The sequence below is a fragment of the Perca fluviatilis genome, chromosome 17 (assembly GCF_010015445.1).
Source record: "Perca fluviatilis chromosome 17, GENO_Pfluv_1.0, whole genome shotgun sequence".
In the NCBI taxonomy this organism is placed as follows: Eukaryota; Metazoa; Chordata; class Actinopteri; order Perciformes; family Percidae; genus Perca; species Perca fluviatilis.
Genome location: NC_053128.1, coordinates 18,187,944 through 18,206,873, shown reverse-complemented (window position 1 = coordinate 18,206,873; position 18,930 = coordinate 18,187,944). Strand labels below are relative to the sequence as shown.

Here is an 18,930-nt window from a genome sequence, read left to right as displayed (position 1 = left end):
ATTTTACATTCAAAACTATGCACTTATGTCTTGCTCTTCTACTGAATGTCTATGTTTACGTGATTCCACTAACCCCCCAAAAGGCACTTTACTTGGCTTAAACCTATTAACATGAAGTACACAGAATTATTGTACTGACTTATGGATATGCATAATAAAATAAAAATTGTTCTGATAAGTGTGTGTGTGTGTGTGTGTGTGTGTGTGTGTGTGTGTGTGTGTGTGTGTGTGTGTGTGTGTGTTGTGTGTGTGTGTGTGTGTGTGTTGTGTGTGTGTGTGTGTGTGTGTGTGTGTGTGTGTGTGTGTGTGTGTGTGTGTGTGTGTGTGTGTGTGTGTGTGTGTGTGTGTGTGTGTGTGTGTGTGTGTGTGTGTGTGTGTGTGTGTGTGTGTGTGTGTGTGTGTGTGTGTGTGTGTGTGTGTGTGTGTGTGTGTGTGTGTGTGTGTGTGTGGTTGTTGTGTGTGTGTGTGTGTGTGTGTGTGTGTGTGTGTGTGTGTGTGTGTGTGTGTGTGTGTGTGTGTGTGTGTGTGTGTGTGTGTGTGTGTGTGTGTGTGTGTGTGTGTGTGTCACACATAATATTGTGTGCTATTTGGGATCTCTGTTTTCTTTGTTCTAGGTCCTCATTTTAACGGTTCCTAATATCTACCAAAATTATTCTCAATGAGTGAGCTTTCTGCATTTACTAATTTTAGGATTATAGATTGTCTAAAAGAGACGTGTTTAGTTTCAATAGCCATATTCCCATGTCTAGTACAGTGAATTAAATGTTAAGGTTATAGTTTCCTCACCAGTGAGGATAGAGAAAATCTCACTTTGTGCAACCTCGGATGACGGTCTTGCCTACTGGTGAGTACTCTATATTCAGGATCAGGCGGAACCCTCGACATCCCAGAAGTTTATATCCACCCGGACATATTTAACACGCCCGCGGTGACAAAAACGTTCATTGGTCGTTCAACAGTTTACAATTTCTCCATGCGTTTGTCGAGCCCACTATTTGTTCAGACCGTTCACACTAACAACCTGTTTAATATTGTTAATCTTTAGTTGTCTCTCCGCTGTCTGCACGCGGCGGCAGTTTATTTGGAAGATGTCTCGTGCGGGTTTGAGCTGCCCGGGCTGCGGCTCCTCAAACGTTGTAGACGATAATCTGTACTGTCAGAGCCAGCTGGTGTGTGTGGACTGCGGCTCTGTGGTGTCCGAAGGAGCTCTGGTCGCCGCCGATGACCACGTCGGAGGTTCAGGTATGAACAGTGAGATACGGAGGTCTCACAAAAATACAAACAAATATTCTCTCCCTTAACGTTAGCTCGGGATAGCCTCCCGTTAACTGCTTTCCCATTGGTTGTGTGATTTAATTTGTAATTTAATTTGTGGTGCTCACACTGAAAATGACATTTAATTCAAGAGCATGCATCCAATCTTGTCACCTCGGACCTTGATACATTGGATGTTTGTTTTTAACGAAAAAAACTTTAAAATCGCACTTCATAAATGCCATTAGTTAAGCAAGCATGGGAAACAATCCGGGGGGGAAACACATCCGACGTGTATACACTGATATCCATTTAAAAAAAGGCCTACTAATCGGTATAGCCCGAGAAAGTTTTAAAAGCTCAAATAATAGCTCCTCGTACCTCTCTCACTCAAATAGTTCATGTCTCTCTCTAAAATGGCTGTCAAATAAGGGCATAATGCCAAAATATTAATGTTCTTTAAATGTCATTTTTTTCAGTACTGTGAGCACCATAAACAAACCTCATTAACATGTCCAGATTAACCCATCAGGGACTGTTAGTGGTAATTTGGTTAAACATACATTAATTTAGGAATATGCACCATGTACATTTTGACAAATGGCTCTCTGGAAGGCCAGTAAAAATGCAGGACCCACCTTGAGGTCCTCTTTATTTGAGTTGATATATTGTGCTATCATGTTACATATGCCAAACAAATGTGCAATAAGTCAAGTTACCACAAGGCAACTGACCTTCAAGACCCCTGAGGGTTTGGCAATCCAACTCAAGGTCCGAAAAGCTCTGGGAAACATCAAAACTGCTCTGCTTGGGGTAGCAATGAGTTGTATGCTGCTCTATATATTATGCAGTAATAATGCTCTGTGCTGTTGACACCTACAGCAGGTTTTTACAGAAAAATAGCCTGTTGATAGGTGCACGTAGCGTTGATATCTTTGCTAATCCCAACCCTCTGAAACTTCCTTTACATTTACCATTAGATTTAGTCTTTGTCTTGACTCTCTATGCTTTTTACAGATGTCAGCTACAGCCGATCCACCGCTGTGGCCAAAAAGCCGTGTATGAACCTAATAAAAGGTGAGATCTTGGGAGGTTCTGCTTGTGAGAGATATTGTCACATAGTAGCTATTACAGGGGATCCTGCTGCTCTCCCATGCTCCTATATCTTTGTTACACCTCTACAGGTATACAGCGTGTGAAAGCCATATGTCGGATTCTCAGGGTCAACAGTGGGATTGAGGATCTCTCGCAGACTTATTACAACCTAGCCTATCAGCATGAAAGTTTCATCAGAGTGAGCCTCCAGAAGAAAGAGGTTCTCGCTGGTTGCTGTGTGCTTGTATGCTGCAGACTGCTAAATTGGCCCATAACCATGGGAACCATCAGCTGTCTGCTGGATGCCGACCCAATGGTGGTGGGAATGGTTTACCAAGAGATGGTCAAGATTCTCAACATTGAGCCTCCGATCATCAATGTCACAGAAGTGATGGAGGCCCACAGTCTGGAGTAAGTGAAGGATTCTGCTTGAGTGGGACACTTGGATAACTTTGTCAGCAACATGATAGTTAAACAGGCCATTCGGGAAAAGACTTATGTTTTACATTGAACAATAGAAATAGATAAATAACTGCAAATTCTGTCCAGTCCAAACATCAGCATCCATTCTCACAGACAAATCTCATTTTATAGAAGGCTGACTGGTAGTTAAATGTTACAGCCTGTTGTAGAAATTTTATGACCCAGGCCTACTATAACTTTCCCTTGATTCCTTTATACAAAGTTATTTAGCTTTTACAAATGTTCACAAGAGGATGGGGATGATTCTTATTTGGTTAGTAAAAAATACTGTAAATCATGCATAGGAAATGCTATAAATGAGACATTTTGAAAAAGACTGGGTCTATAGTTACTGAAAATGTTTTTTCTTTTTGTCAGGTACAAAATAACCTCACTTCACGTTCCTGAAGAATATGCCGAAAGCTCTAAGGACTTGACTAAACGTGCCGTGTCCCTGGTGGAGCTGGCAGCAGATTCCTGGATAGTGACTGGCCGTAAGCCCATCCCCATCATGATGGCTGCGATCTATCTGTCCTGGCAGTCCTTAAAACCCAACAAGCATCGCCTGAAATGCTCTCTGGAAAAATTCTGTCAGATTGCCAAAGTGAATAAGCACAGGCCTGCTTCCAAGAGAATAACTGAGATGAAGAAGGTGCTGTGTAAGCTCGGTAATGAGATTCCCTGGGTCAGGGAAGCGGTGACGCCAGACAATGTTGTTCGGCAGGTGGAGGATATTCTAAAGCACAGGTACGCCCTGCTTAGGAGGGCTCTGAGAACCCACGAGGAAGCTCTGCTGGTAGAGTGTCAAGCCAGCTGTGAGGACTCTCTAACTGAGGAGGCTGCCCCCACCCAAAGCTCTGCGCTTGTAGAGCAGAATCCAAATGCATCCTCTGTGGAACAATGTGAACTGAATGCTGAAAGGGCCCAGCGACCAGGAGGTGGAGATGATAATCCATGCACAGTGTCTGAGCTGCACACTGACATCCAGGAGAGCCAATATCCAACCCCAAACTGGGGGAAGAGAGTGCTGTTTGCTCCCCCGTGTGTGACTCATCCTAGGAAGAAAAGGAGAGTGGAGCAGCCTGAGCTCAAGGATGTAACCGGTGACGAGGAAATCTCTGACAGTGAAATTGACTCCTACATCCGCACTCCTCGGGAAGCTCGAGAGTTTACTCTGACACAGCAGCTGTTTTATGAGAGTGAGAAGTCCTAACCGGACTATTCCAATAAAGATGCAGGTATTTCTAATTTCTATAAGATTTGGTTCATTAAGGAGGTTGATGATTTTGGACACACCACATGATGTGCAATCAGTGAAAAGTGCAGTATGATGATCTCCACTTTACAAACTGTGAAATGCTTTTCTTTTAAAGGAAATATGAGAATAAATAAAAATTTTCCACACCACATATGAAAGTGCCTTATATGAGATATTTACCTGGTTAACAACTCCTGAGGACACTGCTTCCTCCCCCCTCTGAGCTTGTACAGCAGAATCCACATGAATCCTCTGTGGAACAATGTGAACTAAATGCTCAACATCACACATCACATCTGTGTGATGTCCGGGGACATTTTTAGGATTTGAACATTTAGACAAACTTTAATTCAAATAGGCCTTTTTCACAGAGGACCTTTTGACATGTCGCAGTAAGGAAAGCACAGAGGTAAATTCCTTTGTAATTACTGATGGCTGAATTCCATTTAGCTGCTTCAGTTTCAGGGTCCTGGTATTCGGCATGGTGGCTCAGTTCACTGTGTTATGGCTTACTGGGGCATTTGAATAGGACCGAGCCATTGTTAATGTTATTAACACCGGTGCTCTTCCTGCTATTACTAATCAAGACATTGTCTTGCGAACACCAACCTGATTACGGTTTGTGACTTGAAAAGGTTCAAATTCAGCCTCTGTATGTAAAGAACACAGAGGATAATACTTTGTATATGCAGCTGCCAGCATTCAGGCCCATATAAAATACTAAAACACCTAATGTTTAGCAGCCTTGCTTTTTTTTATCAGAAATTCAGATGTCATGAACAGAAACAGAATTGTGCCTAAATTTCACTGTGTGAATAACTGTAGAATGTATATTATTCAACTGCAGGAAATTTACGTCATTGTTGGCAAGCACGCTGAAACGATCAATAAATTCTCACATTGTTTCAATATCTAACGGCCCTTGTTGATATGCATAAAACACTTCTGTCCTCCCCGTTATTCAATTAGTAAATTCAGCGGGACAACTGCACTCTGACCAAGTCTGTTATAATTAAATTTCATCATGCAGACACATTGATCTGAAGCAGAGAGGTCATTCTATCTCTCTAGTTTTATTCACAATTTTCCACAGTGTATTTTTAGGACAGGCTACAGATCAAATGACACATATTTTGCATGTCACACCACAAATGATGTACAAAATTTACAAACAGTTCTGTGGTTGTTATAAGACAGTACACCGTTCCTTCATACAAGTGTAGATGGGAAAAGAGCAAAAATAAATGCACTTGTGTTTTACATCCACACCGCTGTGGATGAGGTTTAATCATTTTGGTGACAGTAGCACTTGAAAACTTGTTGACATTGTTGAGTTATCACAAAGATAGCTGCAAAGATAAATCTGTCCCATCTGCCTGAGATACAAAGAGAATACAGAATAGGTGACACAACGGCTATAATGCAAACTAAATAATGGAAGTGGAATGAAGACAATGAAAACAAGCAGGTAAATCTGTGTTGCACATTTTGCATAAAATCTCAAGAAGTAATAGAAACAAGTGCTGAGAACACAGAACAAACCACCACACTACAATGATTTTTTTTTTTACATCCATTATACAATACTATCAGAAACATTTTCAATGAGTTATAATATGAAGATGCATATTCATCAACTACAGGCTTTAAGCAAATTAAAGGCCTGGGGAGCAGGTAATTAAATGTAATGTATTCCACAGAAGGAGCACCAGTGCCCTGGTGGAAACAATCACATCAGCAGTGAACATTTCCAAACACAATTTAAACTGACAGTCTCATTTTGTTTTCATATCCAATACAGCTACACTTCATGCACAACGCTAGGTCATTTTATATTTTTATCCTCATTCATTTGTTAAAGTACCGGTCTAATGAGCAACATATGAACAACTTATTACATTAAGTATTTTAGATACATAAACATTCATGTCTCCAGTTATCTCACAGCTTTCTGAGTTTTTATTGGCACAATTTCTCAACGTTGAATTAGCTACCAAGAGTAGTAAACATGGATCTTTTCGCCAGGCTGTTTTTTTTTTCTTCATCTAACAAACTAATGGCTTGGTTTTAATGAGATCTGCTGCTGATATTTATAGTTCCCAGAGAATAAGTCATAATCACACTAGTGACCCACTGATCCTTTATCTAGTGTCAACATTTCCTCTTCTATTTATGGAATTGGCAGACTGCCCATAGGGTTTTCTGGGCACACTCACGCTCCCGAGAGGATGAAACCCTTCCTGCTTCAAACAAGATATATCTAATGGCTGGATTGGAACACCAGTTGACCCCTGCCAAAGTTTCTACTTTTTAATTTCATATCTCAAACTCTAATGGGGTGATTACCAAAAAATAGACCTTCACTCTGCACAACAGATTTACCTCTCCTCAATAGATTGTCTTTGCCAGACCTTCCTTCACAGCGCAGCGGATGAGGGTCTGGCTAGTCCACACAGCATTCCGGAACGGGAGAAAAACGTGTTGGGGTTTATTGGCACTTTTTTAAGGCAATCACAATCGTCATGGGCGGCGCTAAGCACCGGGCAGAGCCAAGGAATTTGTCTTGGTGGAACATGTGTACGTTCAAAAATTGTTTTAGTCGTACAACAGAAAACTCAGCTTGGACAGATAGTCTAGCTAGCCATAGTCCTCATAAAACAACCAGTGTTTAAAATGCCAACACAAAGAAAGTGGAAGGTAACGGATATCTGGCCAAAAAGAGGGAAATCCGGCGGAATTTCCAGTGGCAACGGAGCAATCCCGGAAGTGGAACGTCGTGGATATAGACTATACACAACATGACTAATGGATAAATGGATTTTACTGGTGGCCAGAGGATGAACTCCATTAGTTTGATACATCAAAGTTTCTACTTGTACAGTACTCAAGATGAATCACACTGAAATAATGACAAAGCAGCAGCTCGACTTGTCTTCAACCTCCCCAAGTTCTCTCACACTGCACCGCTCCTCCGCTCTATTCACTGGTTACCAATTGCTGCCCGCATCCGCTTCAAGACATTAGTACTTGCATACAGGGCCACGGACGGATCAGCCCCAGCTTACATCCAGGACATGGTCAAACCATATACCCCAACCCGCCCACTCCGCTCTGCATCAGCCAACCTGCTTGCTGCTCCCTCACAGTGAGGGACAAGTAATCACTCAACGAAATCCAGACTGTTTGCTTTCCTGGCTACTAAATGGTGAAATGAGCTCCCTATTGACATCAGGATGGCCGAAAGCCTACACATCTTCCACCGAAGGCTAAAAACGCATCTCTTCCCACTACACCTAAGATAAACATAAAAAAAAAACTGCACTTTCATATGGCTCTCTGTAGTTTTGCACTTACTACTTGTTGTCTGGAGTTTGCACCTTCAGGGTTGAAAGCACTTAATTGGAAGTCGCTTTGGATAAAAGCATCAGCTAAATGACATGTAATGTAATGTAACAAAGGATTCTCTTCACATTTACAAGGCCACACCGGCAGCACAGTGATTAGCAGGCCCTCCAATGCGACGACGGCACTTGAACATCTTCCGTAACTCGGTGCGGAAGCGGTCGTGTAGCCAAGCATAGAGGAAGGGGTTACAACAAGATGAGCTCATGGCACACAGGTGACACAGCAGTTGGATGAGTAAAAAGTAGCGCTTGTTAATGAGGTGAATGTCAATGTCTCGCAGCACATTGAATACATGAATAGGAAGCCAACACACTGCAAACGCAGACACCAAAAGTGCAACCAGGCGAAAGATCTTTCTCTTGCGAGCTTGTTGAGCCCCCGCCTGGCCTTGTGTCTTGTGGCCTGGTGCAACACACTTCTTTAGTTTGACAGTGATACAGAGATAAGAGACAAAGACAGCTGACAACGGCAGGACATACGTGACCAGCAGGGTACTGTATGCATAAGCACGTCTTTCTGTCTCTTTACCCAACCAGAATTCCTCACAAATGGTGAAGCCTTCTTCCTTGAACTCAACGTGGTAGGTGTGGCTGACTGCTGGAGCCACAAGCCCGAAGGACAGCAGCCAGATGCCGGTGAGGACAGAGGCACAGGTAGACACAGAGGTACGCTTCTTCAGGGGGTGAACTGTTGCATAATATCTGCAATAAAGAAAGAATGCTACTTTATAATAAGGGTACAAAAGTCATGTTTAATTAATGCTTGAGTAATCATGATCCAATGTATGAATAACTGAATGATTTATCCTGACCTCCTGCAGCACAGTTTTTGATAAAGGTTCATGTCACCATTAACTTATGTGATTGCCTAATGTATAAATGTTAAATTAGTTAATTAGCTCTAAAAGGGACTGCTCAGACTCTGTGAAGTACTAAGTAATAAGAAAAAGAGAAACTTAAACTTTTAAGTTGTGCATAATAAAACAGCAGTGAAGCAGTAATGAGCCATAGTGAGTTTTCAACTGGTGCTTAAAAGCCGCCATTTGTACATTGTTGCTGTCTTCAGCTCCAGGGGAGAGAAATTATCAATTTGAGCGCAAAACTGTAGCTGTGTGAATTTTGAGTACAGTGAGCAGCAGAGTATGCAGATATCAGGGTTCTACTGGGGGACATGTCATTGCAGCACATACCTGATTGTTCTTTCTGTACACAAAGTATAAAGCTGGATAATTGGATGTTGGTCTGGTCCCATCTGGCCCATTCTGCAGCAAGCTGCCCAAATTATTTTGGTTATTTGGTTTTTGTTTATTGATTCACAATGGATTTACAAGATTACTTTTACAAATTGTGGAAAAATAAATGAGAGAGTGGCTCATGTAACTATATGTATTGTTGATAAATTCATGCAAACTATAACTGTAAATTAAAGTTTCTAATTTATGGATTTGTGACATGAGCTAACAACAACCCAATCATTGATTAATATTAATCCAGGAGTCTTTGTTACATCATGTATTAAAGAATACAATAAGTCAGGATGAGTCATATTTTAGACATGAATTTATTTAGCGTAGTGAACCCCTTATTGTTACTAGTAAGAAAGCACTCTTAATCAATCCATCTGCACATCTCAATTATTTCTAAATGAGTATAAATGAAAAAAAATGATGATGATTATGATTGAATTTCCTGGTTGCTTAATTTCTGGCTTGGTAATTACACTCCACTCATACTTAAAATATTGTGTAAAATGTGAAATAAATTATATAGAGAGGGAATTCACTTCCATTTAGGATGGTTGCTTGAGGTCTAGAACAGTTTTTAAGAGATTCTTGGCCAAAATGGCAGCACATGGCAATTATGTTACACAAACCATCAGAAACACTAATCTGCGAAGAGGAGTGACAGAAAGAAGGACAAATAACACTTTGAAAATAGTTTCAAAATGTCACTTGTGATCTGATTGGTAGAGAGTGCATTCAAGTTTTTTCTTAAAAAATGAGTCTCAAAAATTAAAATCTCTACCATTGATGTAGAAGAAGAAAAGGAAAGATAAGAATAAAATAGAAGAGAAGAGAATGGAAAATGTTTTGATGCTGCGGCAGTGTGTATTGATGTATATGCATGTTGCAAATATGGATTCTGTTTTTAATATTTTTAACTTCAGTTTGTTATTATTCAGTGGGTTTTATTTCCCATCCTTCACGTGCAGAAAAGATGTGTGAAGATAATTACCTCTTCTAAAGAGTCCATCGTGTTTTTTTAATCCTGTGTGTCCTTCTTGGTTACTAGCAACTACGTAATGCGATCACGAAAGGCTTGTATCATGTGGACGTGCCAACAGTTTTGTTGTCATTACTTAGAATACATAATTGCCTCATGGGGGTGACAGAACCTACGCACTATAGCTTTAATTATGGCATCCTATCCCTTTTTATGTTCATTCTATGTCGATTTAGCTTATTGCAAAGCACCTTGTGGTGCATTTCTTGTATGAACGGTGCTATACATATAAAGTTTATGGTTATGCTTTATAATAACCATCAATAAGTGGTAAATTAATAGTTAATTAAACTTTAGTTAATAGTTATTTTACTATTAACAAACTAATTATGAGTAATATTATAATTTATGTTATTTTGATTATGAGTTGAGTGTAATTTGAAATGTAGATAGTTTATACTTTGTCAAAGGTTAATAATGGTTTTATAAACCATCTATAAACATTGTTTGGATGGCTATTATAAAGTTGCAACTAATTCCTACTGACCCGATTGTTTTGTCACTTAATGATGACTCTAAATTACACCTACCTGGGAGACAGAAGAAAATTTGGCTAGCTGGATCAACCACGACCAAGAAAATGATAGCTCAGCGCTGCCCCCAACCGCTTTGTATAAAACCGTGGTTGCCGTATTTTCTGGACATAGTTATGCTTGAGCTCTCTACAGCAAGGATTACTATAGACTATACTATACTATAGACGTATGGAAAAATGCAGCAGCACAAGTATCAGTCCTAATGACCTCAACATCACAAGAACTAGAGGAGAGTGACTACTACTTCTGTATGTTGTGTGTTCAAAAATATAAAAGTAATAAAAAATTGATCATAAAAAAAACTAAAGTTGCAACTAATGCTTATAATTATTATTATTAAGTGGTTTATAAAGTATCAAGTAACATGTAATATATATATATATATATATATTTTCATTGTTAACAGTAAAATAACAATTAATTAAATTTTAATTGACTTTCAATTTAGCATTTATTAGTTATGGTTTATTAGTTTGTTATTTGTATTCCTGCCATGCAAAGAGATCCACCCACCTATCCACAGCAATAGCAGTGAGCGTGAACACTGAAACATAGACTGTGACTGGTTGGATGAGGAACACCAGGTAGCACATTGGGCGGCCAAAAACCCAACCGTGTGGGTTGAAGGCGTAGGCGAGAGTGAAAGGGACGCAGGTCACACACATGAGCATGTCGGAGAAGGCCAGGTTTCCAATAAAGAAGTTGGTGACATTGTACATCTTGCGGGTTCGGCAGATGACATAGATGAGCAGGTAATTCCCAAAGACGCCCACTACCACAACGAGCACATAACAGGGGATGATAAGAGGCTTGAACATCTGCAGCAGAGCCACATCGGCAAACTGGGAGCTGCGGTTGGTGGAGCTGTTCTGCACCGCAACCTCATAAACGTGTCCATCTGTCTGTTCTCCGGACACAGATGGCTGTGTGCTTCCAGCAAAGCCACTGTGGTTACCCTCCATGGCAGCAAAGCTCAATGTGCCAATACCTGCACTCCAAAATACAATAAACAGGTTTGCAGCTGTTCTAATAGAACATTAACACATTTTCCAAATGTCTACCCCATTAGTGTTCAATCTAAGGATGCATGCACAATGTAAATGAAACAGGAATCTGTTTAATGACATTTACAAAATATAAGACCACTGTTTAATAACCATGCTTTTACCTACACCAACACATTCTCACAATGAGAGGAGTAGAGCACATGATTAAAGGGTGTATACTGTAATTATGAAGGCATTTGAATGATGAGCAGTGCGTCCTCCACGGAAATGTGAATATGGATAATGACAAATCACAGGATTGGGTCTGGGTATGGAGGACATGCAGTGCTGTATTAGTGTGATTACAGACTAGCTGACTGTTTTTAGTACTTTTCATCATCAGTGGAATATTCATCCAACATGACTGCTGTATTTCCAGGCATTTTATTAAACAGTAAAATAATTTTGTTACATGGGTGATCGTTTTTGTCGCAGTCACTAAGTGAAGAATAAATTACAAGTCAAATTAAAGGAAGGGGAAATTGTAACATTTAATTCCCTTTGGCATGAGACTTCTAAAATATTAAATCTCCAGCACTGCAAAATCACTTCAAAGCATTATGTTGAGCTCAAAGCTAGCTTGCTGATGCAATGTCTGGAATTAGACTTGAAATGTCTTATTGAGCAACAAGAGAAGAACTGCTTTTTAACTATATATTGTTTCAGCTGTGACTGATGACGATCTGGCATAATGGTCACTTTCAAAACATAAGAAGTTTCGTTGTTTAGTGTCTTCAGGATTTTACTTTTTTACACGTGCATGTTTCTATTGACTGAGTGGTGAGAAAATGGAGAAAATAAGTGTTACTTTTTAAGATGTGTCCACATTTCAATGTTTTTAGCTGCATACAAATACATTTTGTGTTATGAACGCACTTAGGACTTCACTTAGTCAAATGTCCTAATGCTTTCATAGTGTGTCACGTGCAATGCCTCCTGGTGAAATAAAATTACAAATTGTGACCTTTACATGAGCAAATTATTTAGAATTTCTGTTGTGAATTTTGTGATGATTCATCTTGAAGGTCATTTTTTAAAGCCGTAGCTTGTACTGTTTAATTGTTTTTATTTTTTGAATGTCCCGTTAAGAGTCATTCAGTCAGGGTTGTTTAGGGTCTACTATTTTTCACATAATTTCCTCAAACTTAAAAAAAAAAAAAAATTTCACCTTGCCACATTGCATATTATATTATAAGTAACTGTTTGGCCTTTTTTATAGCTTTCATGTTGCAGTCAGGTTTCTGTTCCAGCTGATGAGACTGTAAATAGACTATATAGAATCTTTCTACCTTTCCAGACAAAGTGCTTTACAATTTGCCTCCCATTCATCCTCTCATGCACATCTATACATCAATGGTAGCGGAGCTGGCCTCGGGAGCTACTTGGGGTTCAGTGTCTTGCTGTCTCAAGGACACTTTCCAAAGACTTATCGCTTTGTGAACCATGAGGAAGAGAGATTTTACTAAAACATAATTAGAGATCTGTCTTCTGCTTGCTGGCTGTTATTGAAAATGTTAGTCATTACATCTTGATAAAAGTCCCAGTGTTTCAGACTACTCCAAACTTTATATGACTATAACTTGAAAATAAAATGATTCATGTATTCCTACATATATATGGGGTAAGGGCTTATACTTACATGTTAGTACTTTTAATTTCAAAATGGGGTTGCAGTAAGTTAATCCGTAGGGACTTGGCTTAAATAATAGAGCAATAAAAAAGATAGATGTGTTCATAGTCTGTACCCTCCTCAAGTATTTCAATACAATATTCAAAGCTTTTTTCTCATGTTCATCTCGCACATTATCTGCGTAGTCCAGCTTTAATATTTAAGTCTAGATATAGGCCTCTGGATTATAATTTCAAGTAGTCTTACATAACAGAACTCTGGCACACAATGCTGTTTGTACCCATCAATATATCTCTCAATAAATTTTTTTAAAGAAAAAGAAAAAAAATTAAGAAAAACTGGGCATTTTGGAAATAGCTAGCATAACCCAGGGTGTGCAAATACATCTTTCCTTTACATAATGAGCCCGAAAAATGTTGCTTGAATTACACCTTATTGGGAAATCATGACATTAATAAGCAATGTGACGAAGGACGATAATGTAAAAAGAGTGTGTATTATTTAAACTATAACAGTAAACATATATTCCACTGACTTACTCTAGTAATCATAATTAACTTATTTTGTTCTGTCTTTAAGAAAAGATGCTACCACTATGACCTGAGGCATGCAAAAAGTAAATGAAGGAACGTACAAACAAATGCAGATTTAAAAAAGAAACAGTAACTCACCTGTGTTGGTGATTCTCAGTGGAAAGATAAGTTGAGCGTGAGAACAAAGAGCGGACCTTCCTTGTGCGCTTCTCCACAGTGAGTGAGCTGAAGCTGCTGTTTTAGAGAGAGAGAGGGAGAGAGAGAGAGAGAGAGAGAGAGAGAGAGAGAGAGAGAGAGAGAGAGAGAGAAGAGAAAGTGTTTATGGAAATGACAGTAAGCCAATTGGATGGCAGAGACCAAATAAGATTCATGACTGGGTTGGACTTGACAATGACATTTTATCTTGAACTGATTAGTTAGTGGTCAGGACTAATAGATTTCAATAATGATAGGAACGGTAATTATTGATCTGTTCAGACATGTGCAGGACTCTATCTAAGAGCGGTTCGATTATTGTTCGTTTGTTGATGCTTGCACAAATGGATTGCCAGTAGACTTCTGATTTAACGCTAAAGTGCCATCAGTGCACTGTTTTGAAAGATTGTGCTTTGATCATCATTTATGGATGGAGCTGAATAAAGTGGGAATTGTAATTGTTGTGATTTCAGTAGAATATAATTTTTTCAACCCTCATAATAACTTGAAAAGAGGTCTCAGAATCTTTTTTTTCCAAGAAAAACCTATTGTAATTGAATATTACTTATATTTGTGCTAAAAAAACACCTTTTTGAAAAAGATTCTGCATTTATAGCATCACGCCCCAAACTCCTACCTTGACATGGGAGTGCTTCAAGTATTTCCATTATCCACAAACCTTCCCTGGATAAAAGGTTTTAAAGTGCACTGTGATTAACAGTTACTTGTCCGCTGGCAGAGTAAGGCTAAGACGTTTCATTTCTTTTGCAAAAAATACTAAGAGGATGACCTTTTTATTGCAGATTGAATGAATAAATGACTATTGGAAGTCAGGCAGCAGTAATGCCTTTTTCCTATTCATTAGCATTGACCTAAAGTATTTGTAAAAAAAAAAAATAAAAAAAGGGAAAAAAAAGCACAACCCAAGTCAATCATTTCTGTTTTGCAGCAGTGAGCACCAGCTGGAAATTTGCACAAAATGTCAGAAGGTAGGATGAAAGAGATCTTCTACACAGCGGCACTCATTCTGATTGCTTTTTAAGAGGTAAAAGACATGAACAAGGCTTTATAAACTCAATCAGCTGCCATCTTATATTGTCAAGGTTGTCAATCAGTGAGGCATTAGAAAGAGAAGGGAAAAAGATAGAATTTATTTATGAGGCCAGAAGGAATCTATCCACAGTCACAAAATGATCCCATGTTTAGAGGACGGCATTGAAGGAAGCATCGTGTTTATCTGCAAGTGCAATGCTTTTATCCAGAAAAGAAGCCTGCGGCTGCAGAGATCATAACATGCACAAACCTGATGGAGTCAAGTGAGAAGTGGGAGTATTTCCTTTAACAAAAGAAGATGCTCAAATATGTTGATATGTTGATGCTAGTACAATCCAATGTAAAGTGATCAGTAGTCAAGGAGATGGACCACTTGCTGCCAGTGGCCCCACTAGGCTCCATTATCAACTCTCAAGTGTGTCTCAAAGTGTTTTCACAAAAGAGAAACACTGATTAAATAAACTGCCATGTTTACACCAAATCTTCATAAGTTGGACTTGAAATGAGTATAATGTAGCAGGAGCAGCTCTCAGGTCAGCTGGCAGGGAATAAGATGTCTGGCAGTATAAATACCAAAATCAGATTATTATAGTTTAACTTGAGTTTTAAGGTTCTGTTGGCAGAAGATCTTCCAACTATGTCTGCTGATTTAGATAGTCATACTTAGAAGTCATACTTTATTAAAGGTTTTAAGAATACTGATACTTTATAGATAAGTAAAAATCTCTTTGGCTGCTGTCTCACTTCCTGATAATACTAATTATCCTAATGCTTATTTGCTGAAGGTTAATGCTGGAATTATGCTTCCCCAAAAATACACGTAAACGCCTTCGTGGACCTACATGGAGAAGTGTGGTATGGGTAAGCACACCTCCAAAATCTTAGCAACGTGTTATGCGGACCTTCGCGTCAAGCAAGCTCATTGGTTGGTTCCTCTCCTGTCTGGAATGTTCGCCTATAAGTGTCTGACCCTTTATCAACATTTGTCGTGGCAGAATTGATGGCTTAGTAGAAAGTTCACTATAACTTTTAAATGAAAATGTGTCACTCTGAACTTGAAGTACTAACAAAAGAAATGACCATCTATCACCATCCATCAGAGAGTGAAATGCAGTGGAAATATATTTTCACCTTCTTAAATATTTTCTTGTGGATCCATTTAGTAAAGTATGAAAAATATGGTTTTCTACGAGTATCCTGATGTGACTTTGTGCCTTCACAAATGAACATGACAAATGAATGCCGCAAAAAATAACTAAATAGCATACTGACTTATTCTAAATTGCCCATACCCAACTGAACAATAGGCTACTACAGTACTGAGAGTGAGGCTGCATGTTATCTGTACATCCCCAGTTGCATTAAGGCACATTTATCTGTGCAGTGAAAAGTACTCACAGATTTTGAGGACATACAGAATGGACATCTACAGTGTGTAAACATGATTATGATCATTTCAACAACTCATCACAGAGTAGGTGGTGTTAATCAGCACATTAGGCTGTATGTTTCAGATTTCTCTTTTCAGTTTTGCAGTTTTTCACAATCAGCAGCAGCTGAGCTTTGAATATCCCCGATCATATCCTACTGTTTATCCTGCTGTTATATTATTGCCATGCAAATTTCGGATTCATTAGAAAATGTACCACATCTGATAGGTTGGATATTTCAGCATTCAGGTTTTCAAATGTATTTCATATCTTGTATGTAGTGTACTACACAAGAAGGTTAGTCTGGGGACAACCTTCACCCACAGGAATAGATGGGAATGTCTGAATCTATTAGGAGCATCGGCCATAAAAGGTATGGTTTGAAAGTAACTGTTCCACTGAAATACATAGCTTGGATTGTGTGAGGACAAAAAGTATAAAGGAGGAGTTATCTTGCTGTTCGTAGAGACACTATGGGTACATGCTCTTAGGAGTGTACACACATGGTTATCTCCCTTTCTAGGAGAGAAACCTTGGCATATACATTTGGTGCATGTCAACTGTTCTCCCTTTCATGAAAGTTTGTTTGTTTGTTGTGTGAATAAAGCTGAATTAGTCTGAACTCATTGTACTCAGCATTTGTTAAAGTCTTCATCTCATTTCCAGATATTTCCCCATATATTAACATCTACATCAGTCTTGAAGAAAACCAACTGCATGTACAACTCACCTCTCCATGTGCTCTGTGGTGATCACTGCCACTTTTCTACAGCCGATAGCTCGCTGTGACAGTGATACCGTGTAATAAACACACATTTGAGCATTACGGTAGACTGTTTGAACTTTACACCAAAGCAGATTATTAAAGTGCTCTACTGAGGGAGCTTTAATCCCTTAGGAACGTTTCATCAAGGTGGAGTCTTGATGATCAAAGTGATGTTCTGTTCAACATGAACAAATCCCTCCAGGACAACGATCGCCTCGCTGTATTCCCTGAGGATCACACCTTCATCTGATTCATCTTTCCTCACTACTTGTAGAGAAAACATAATTCTTCCACTTGGATTCTTTGTGAGGTCCAATCTCGGCATCATACTCAGATGTATATGCGGCTGGAGACTTGTGGAAGAGCTGGACTCAAGAATACAGACGTAGGGATGGCAGAAATGAGTGCAAATTCTTTCCTGTTTTAAAGGGTCAGTTCCACCAAATCTTTTTTTAAATCTGTCTCTTTATTTGGTCTGAATAAAAAGAAACTGTCAAAAGAATGTCATGAATAAATATACACAGAAATGTTATTTCATCCTGCTTCTTTTCACAATAACAGAGTTTATTGAAGGTTTGTTTAAAGCCAGCCGTTTTTATATCACGATGCCATTTTTCCCAATGAACATATTTTATAATGATACTTTTCATTGCCTTTTCGCCTGTTTAGACAGTAGCAACAGCCGATGCATGGTGATAAAACTAATAGTGAGAAAATGCATGGTTATATCAGATACTTTTGTTTTTATTTGTTGAGACATATCATGTCTAATATTTCTAAATAGTTTCAAATTGACAATGGAATTTAAAAACTTCAACAGCAACATCTCTCTCTCCAGAAACCATGTATCTGAAAATGTGCTTTGTATTGAAGCAACGTTGTCGACTGTAAGTCATTCCCCAGTCTTTCACATGCATTTTGAATGAAGATAAAGGTATGAACAGACTTCAGATGTGTGTGTGTCTCAGCTTCACACTGATGGATACCACGTGTTGTCAGCTGCTGTCTTTAAATATCAATGTATGTCCCAGTGGCTGTCGTGGCATTTTGAACATATCTTTGTCTTTTATACTCTTGCTGTCTTCAAATTGCTGTCAATATTCCAGTTCATTACACTTGCAGCTACATGCACTGCTGTTTCAATCCACAGGAAACGAAAATCACATTAATGCGGACTTATATGTGCATGTGCAAAGAATATTTCAAATTTTCTATTTTCTGTGTTGGCTGTCCCTATAGCCTCCAATTTGGACTACAGTATTTACAACATGATTGACAGCATGAATGAATGATCAAATGTGCACTAATAAAATCAATTGATATTGATATAAAGGATCCCCCAAACTGTCTGTGGGCAGTCCCTGTGATGAAGATAATGACATGAGGTGTAAATGATTCAATCAATGATGGCTTGATTCCATTTAGCTGCTTCAGTTTGAGGGTCCTGGTGTTGTGCATGCTGGCTCACTGTCAAGCTGGCATGATTTACCTAAAACTTGAATAGAACTGATTAATTAATATGGCCATCTGTGATTTTCCTACCATTACAAGTTGAAATGTCTGCAGTGAAAAAAAGATGAGAATCCACCAATGAGAATTAGTCTTTTCATAAACCTCTCGAAGAAGCTCTTTTATTTCTTTATTTATTGCTGTAGACTGTCTTCATTCTATTGCTGATTATATGCTATTTTAGACCATGATGTGTTTTTGTTTACAAAGGTTAGCCATCATGTGCTCAGTGTAGATACCATACTGTATGCACCATAAACATAACACAACAGGAACACTCAGGCTGGAGAAAGAAATAAAGCCTTTTCATTTGGCTCTACATGTGTTGATGCTGCTTGTCCTCCACACACTTTTTATGACGTGCCCTTGGCTCAGCAGTTGAGTTTCAATGTTTGCTTCTCCTCCATCTACAAGCAGTAGTGGTTGACCTGATGCCAGAATTTGGCCTTGTTAATAAATGGACATTCTATTAATGA

At 39.0% G+C, this 18,930-nt stretch overlaps 2 protein-coding genes across 2 annotated transcripts; one reads left to right on the top strand and one right to left on the bottom strand.

Annotated features, from left to right (window-relative positions):
* The first annotated feature begins 581 nt into the window (after nucleotides 1-581).
* Nucleotides 582-4,220, top strand: brf2 (BRF2 RNA polymerase III transcription initiation factor subunit). Its single transcript, XM_039780781.1, has 4 exons — nucleotides 582-1,242; nucleotides 2,272-2,331; nucleotides 2,439-2,760; nucleotides 3,190-4,220. The coding sequence occupies exons 1-4, from the start codon at nucleotides 1,089-1,091 to the stop codon at nucleotides 4,022-4,024; spliced, it is 1,371 nt and encodes a 456-aa protein (XP_039636715.1). The 5' UTR covers nucleotides 582-1,088; the 3' UTR covers nucleotides 4,025-4,220.
* Nucleotides 4,221-7,179: 2,959 nt separating this feature from the next.
* On the bottom strand, nucleotides 7,180-13,700 carry LOC120544962 (prolactin-releasing peptide receptor-like). Its single transcript, XM_039778869.1, has 3 exons — nucleotides 13,640-13,700; nucleotides 10,806-11,280; nucleotides 7,180-8,175 (listed from the first exon to the last, which is right to left on the bottom strand). Exons 2-3 carry the CDS (start codon nucleotides 11,252-11,254, stop codon nucleotides 7,542-7,544), a joined length of 1,083 nt encoding a protein of 360 aa, XP_039634803.1. The 5' UTR covers nucleotides 11,255-11,280; nucleotides 13,640-13,700; the 3' UTR covers nucleotides 7,180-7,541.
* Nucleotides 13,701-18,930: the final 5,230 nt, after the last annotated feature.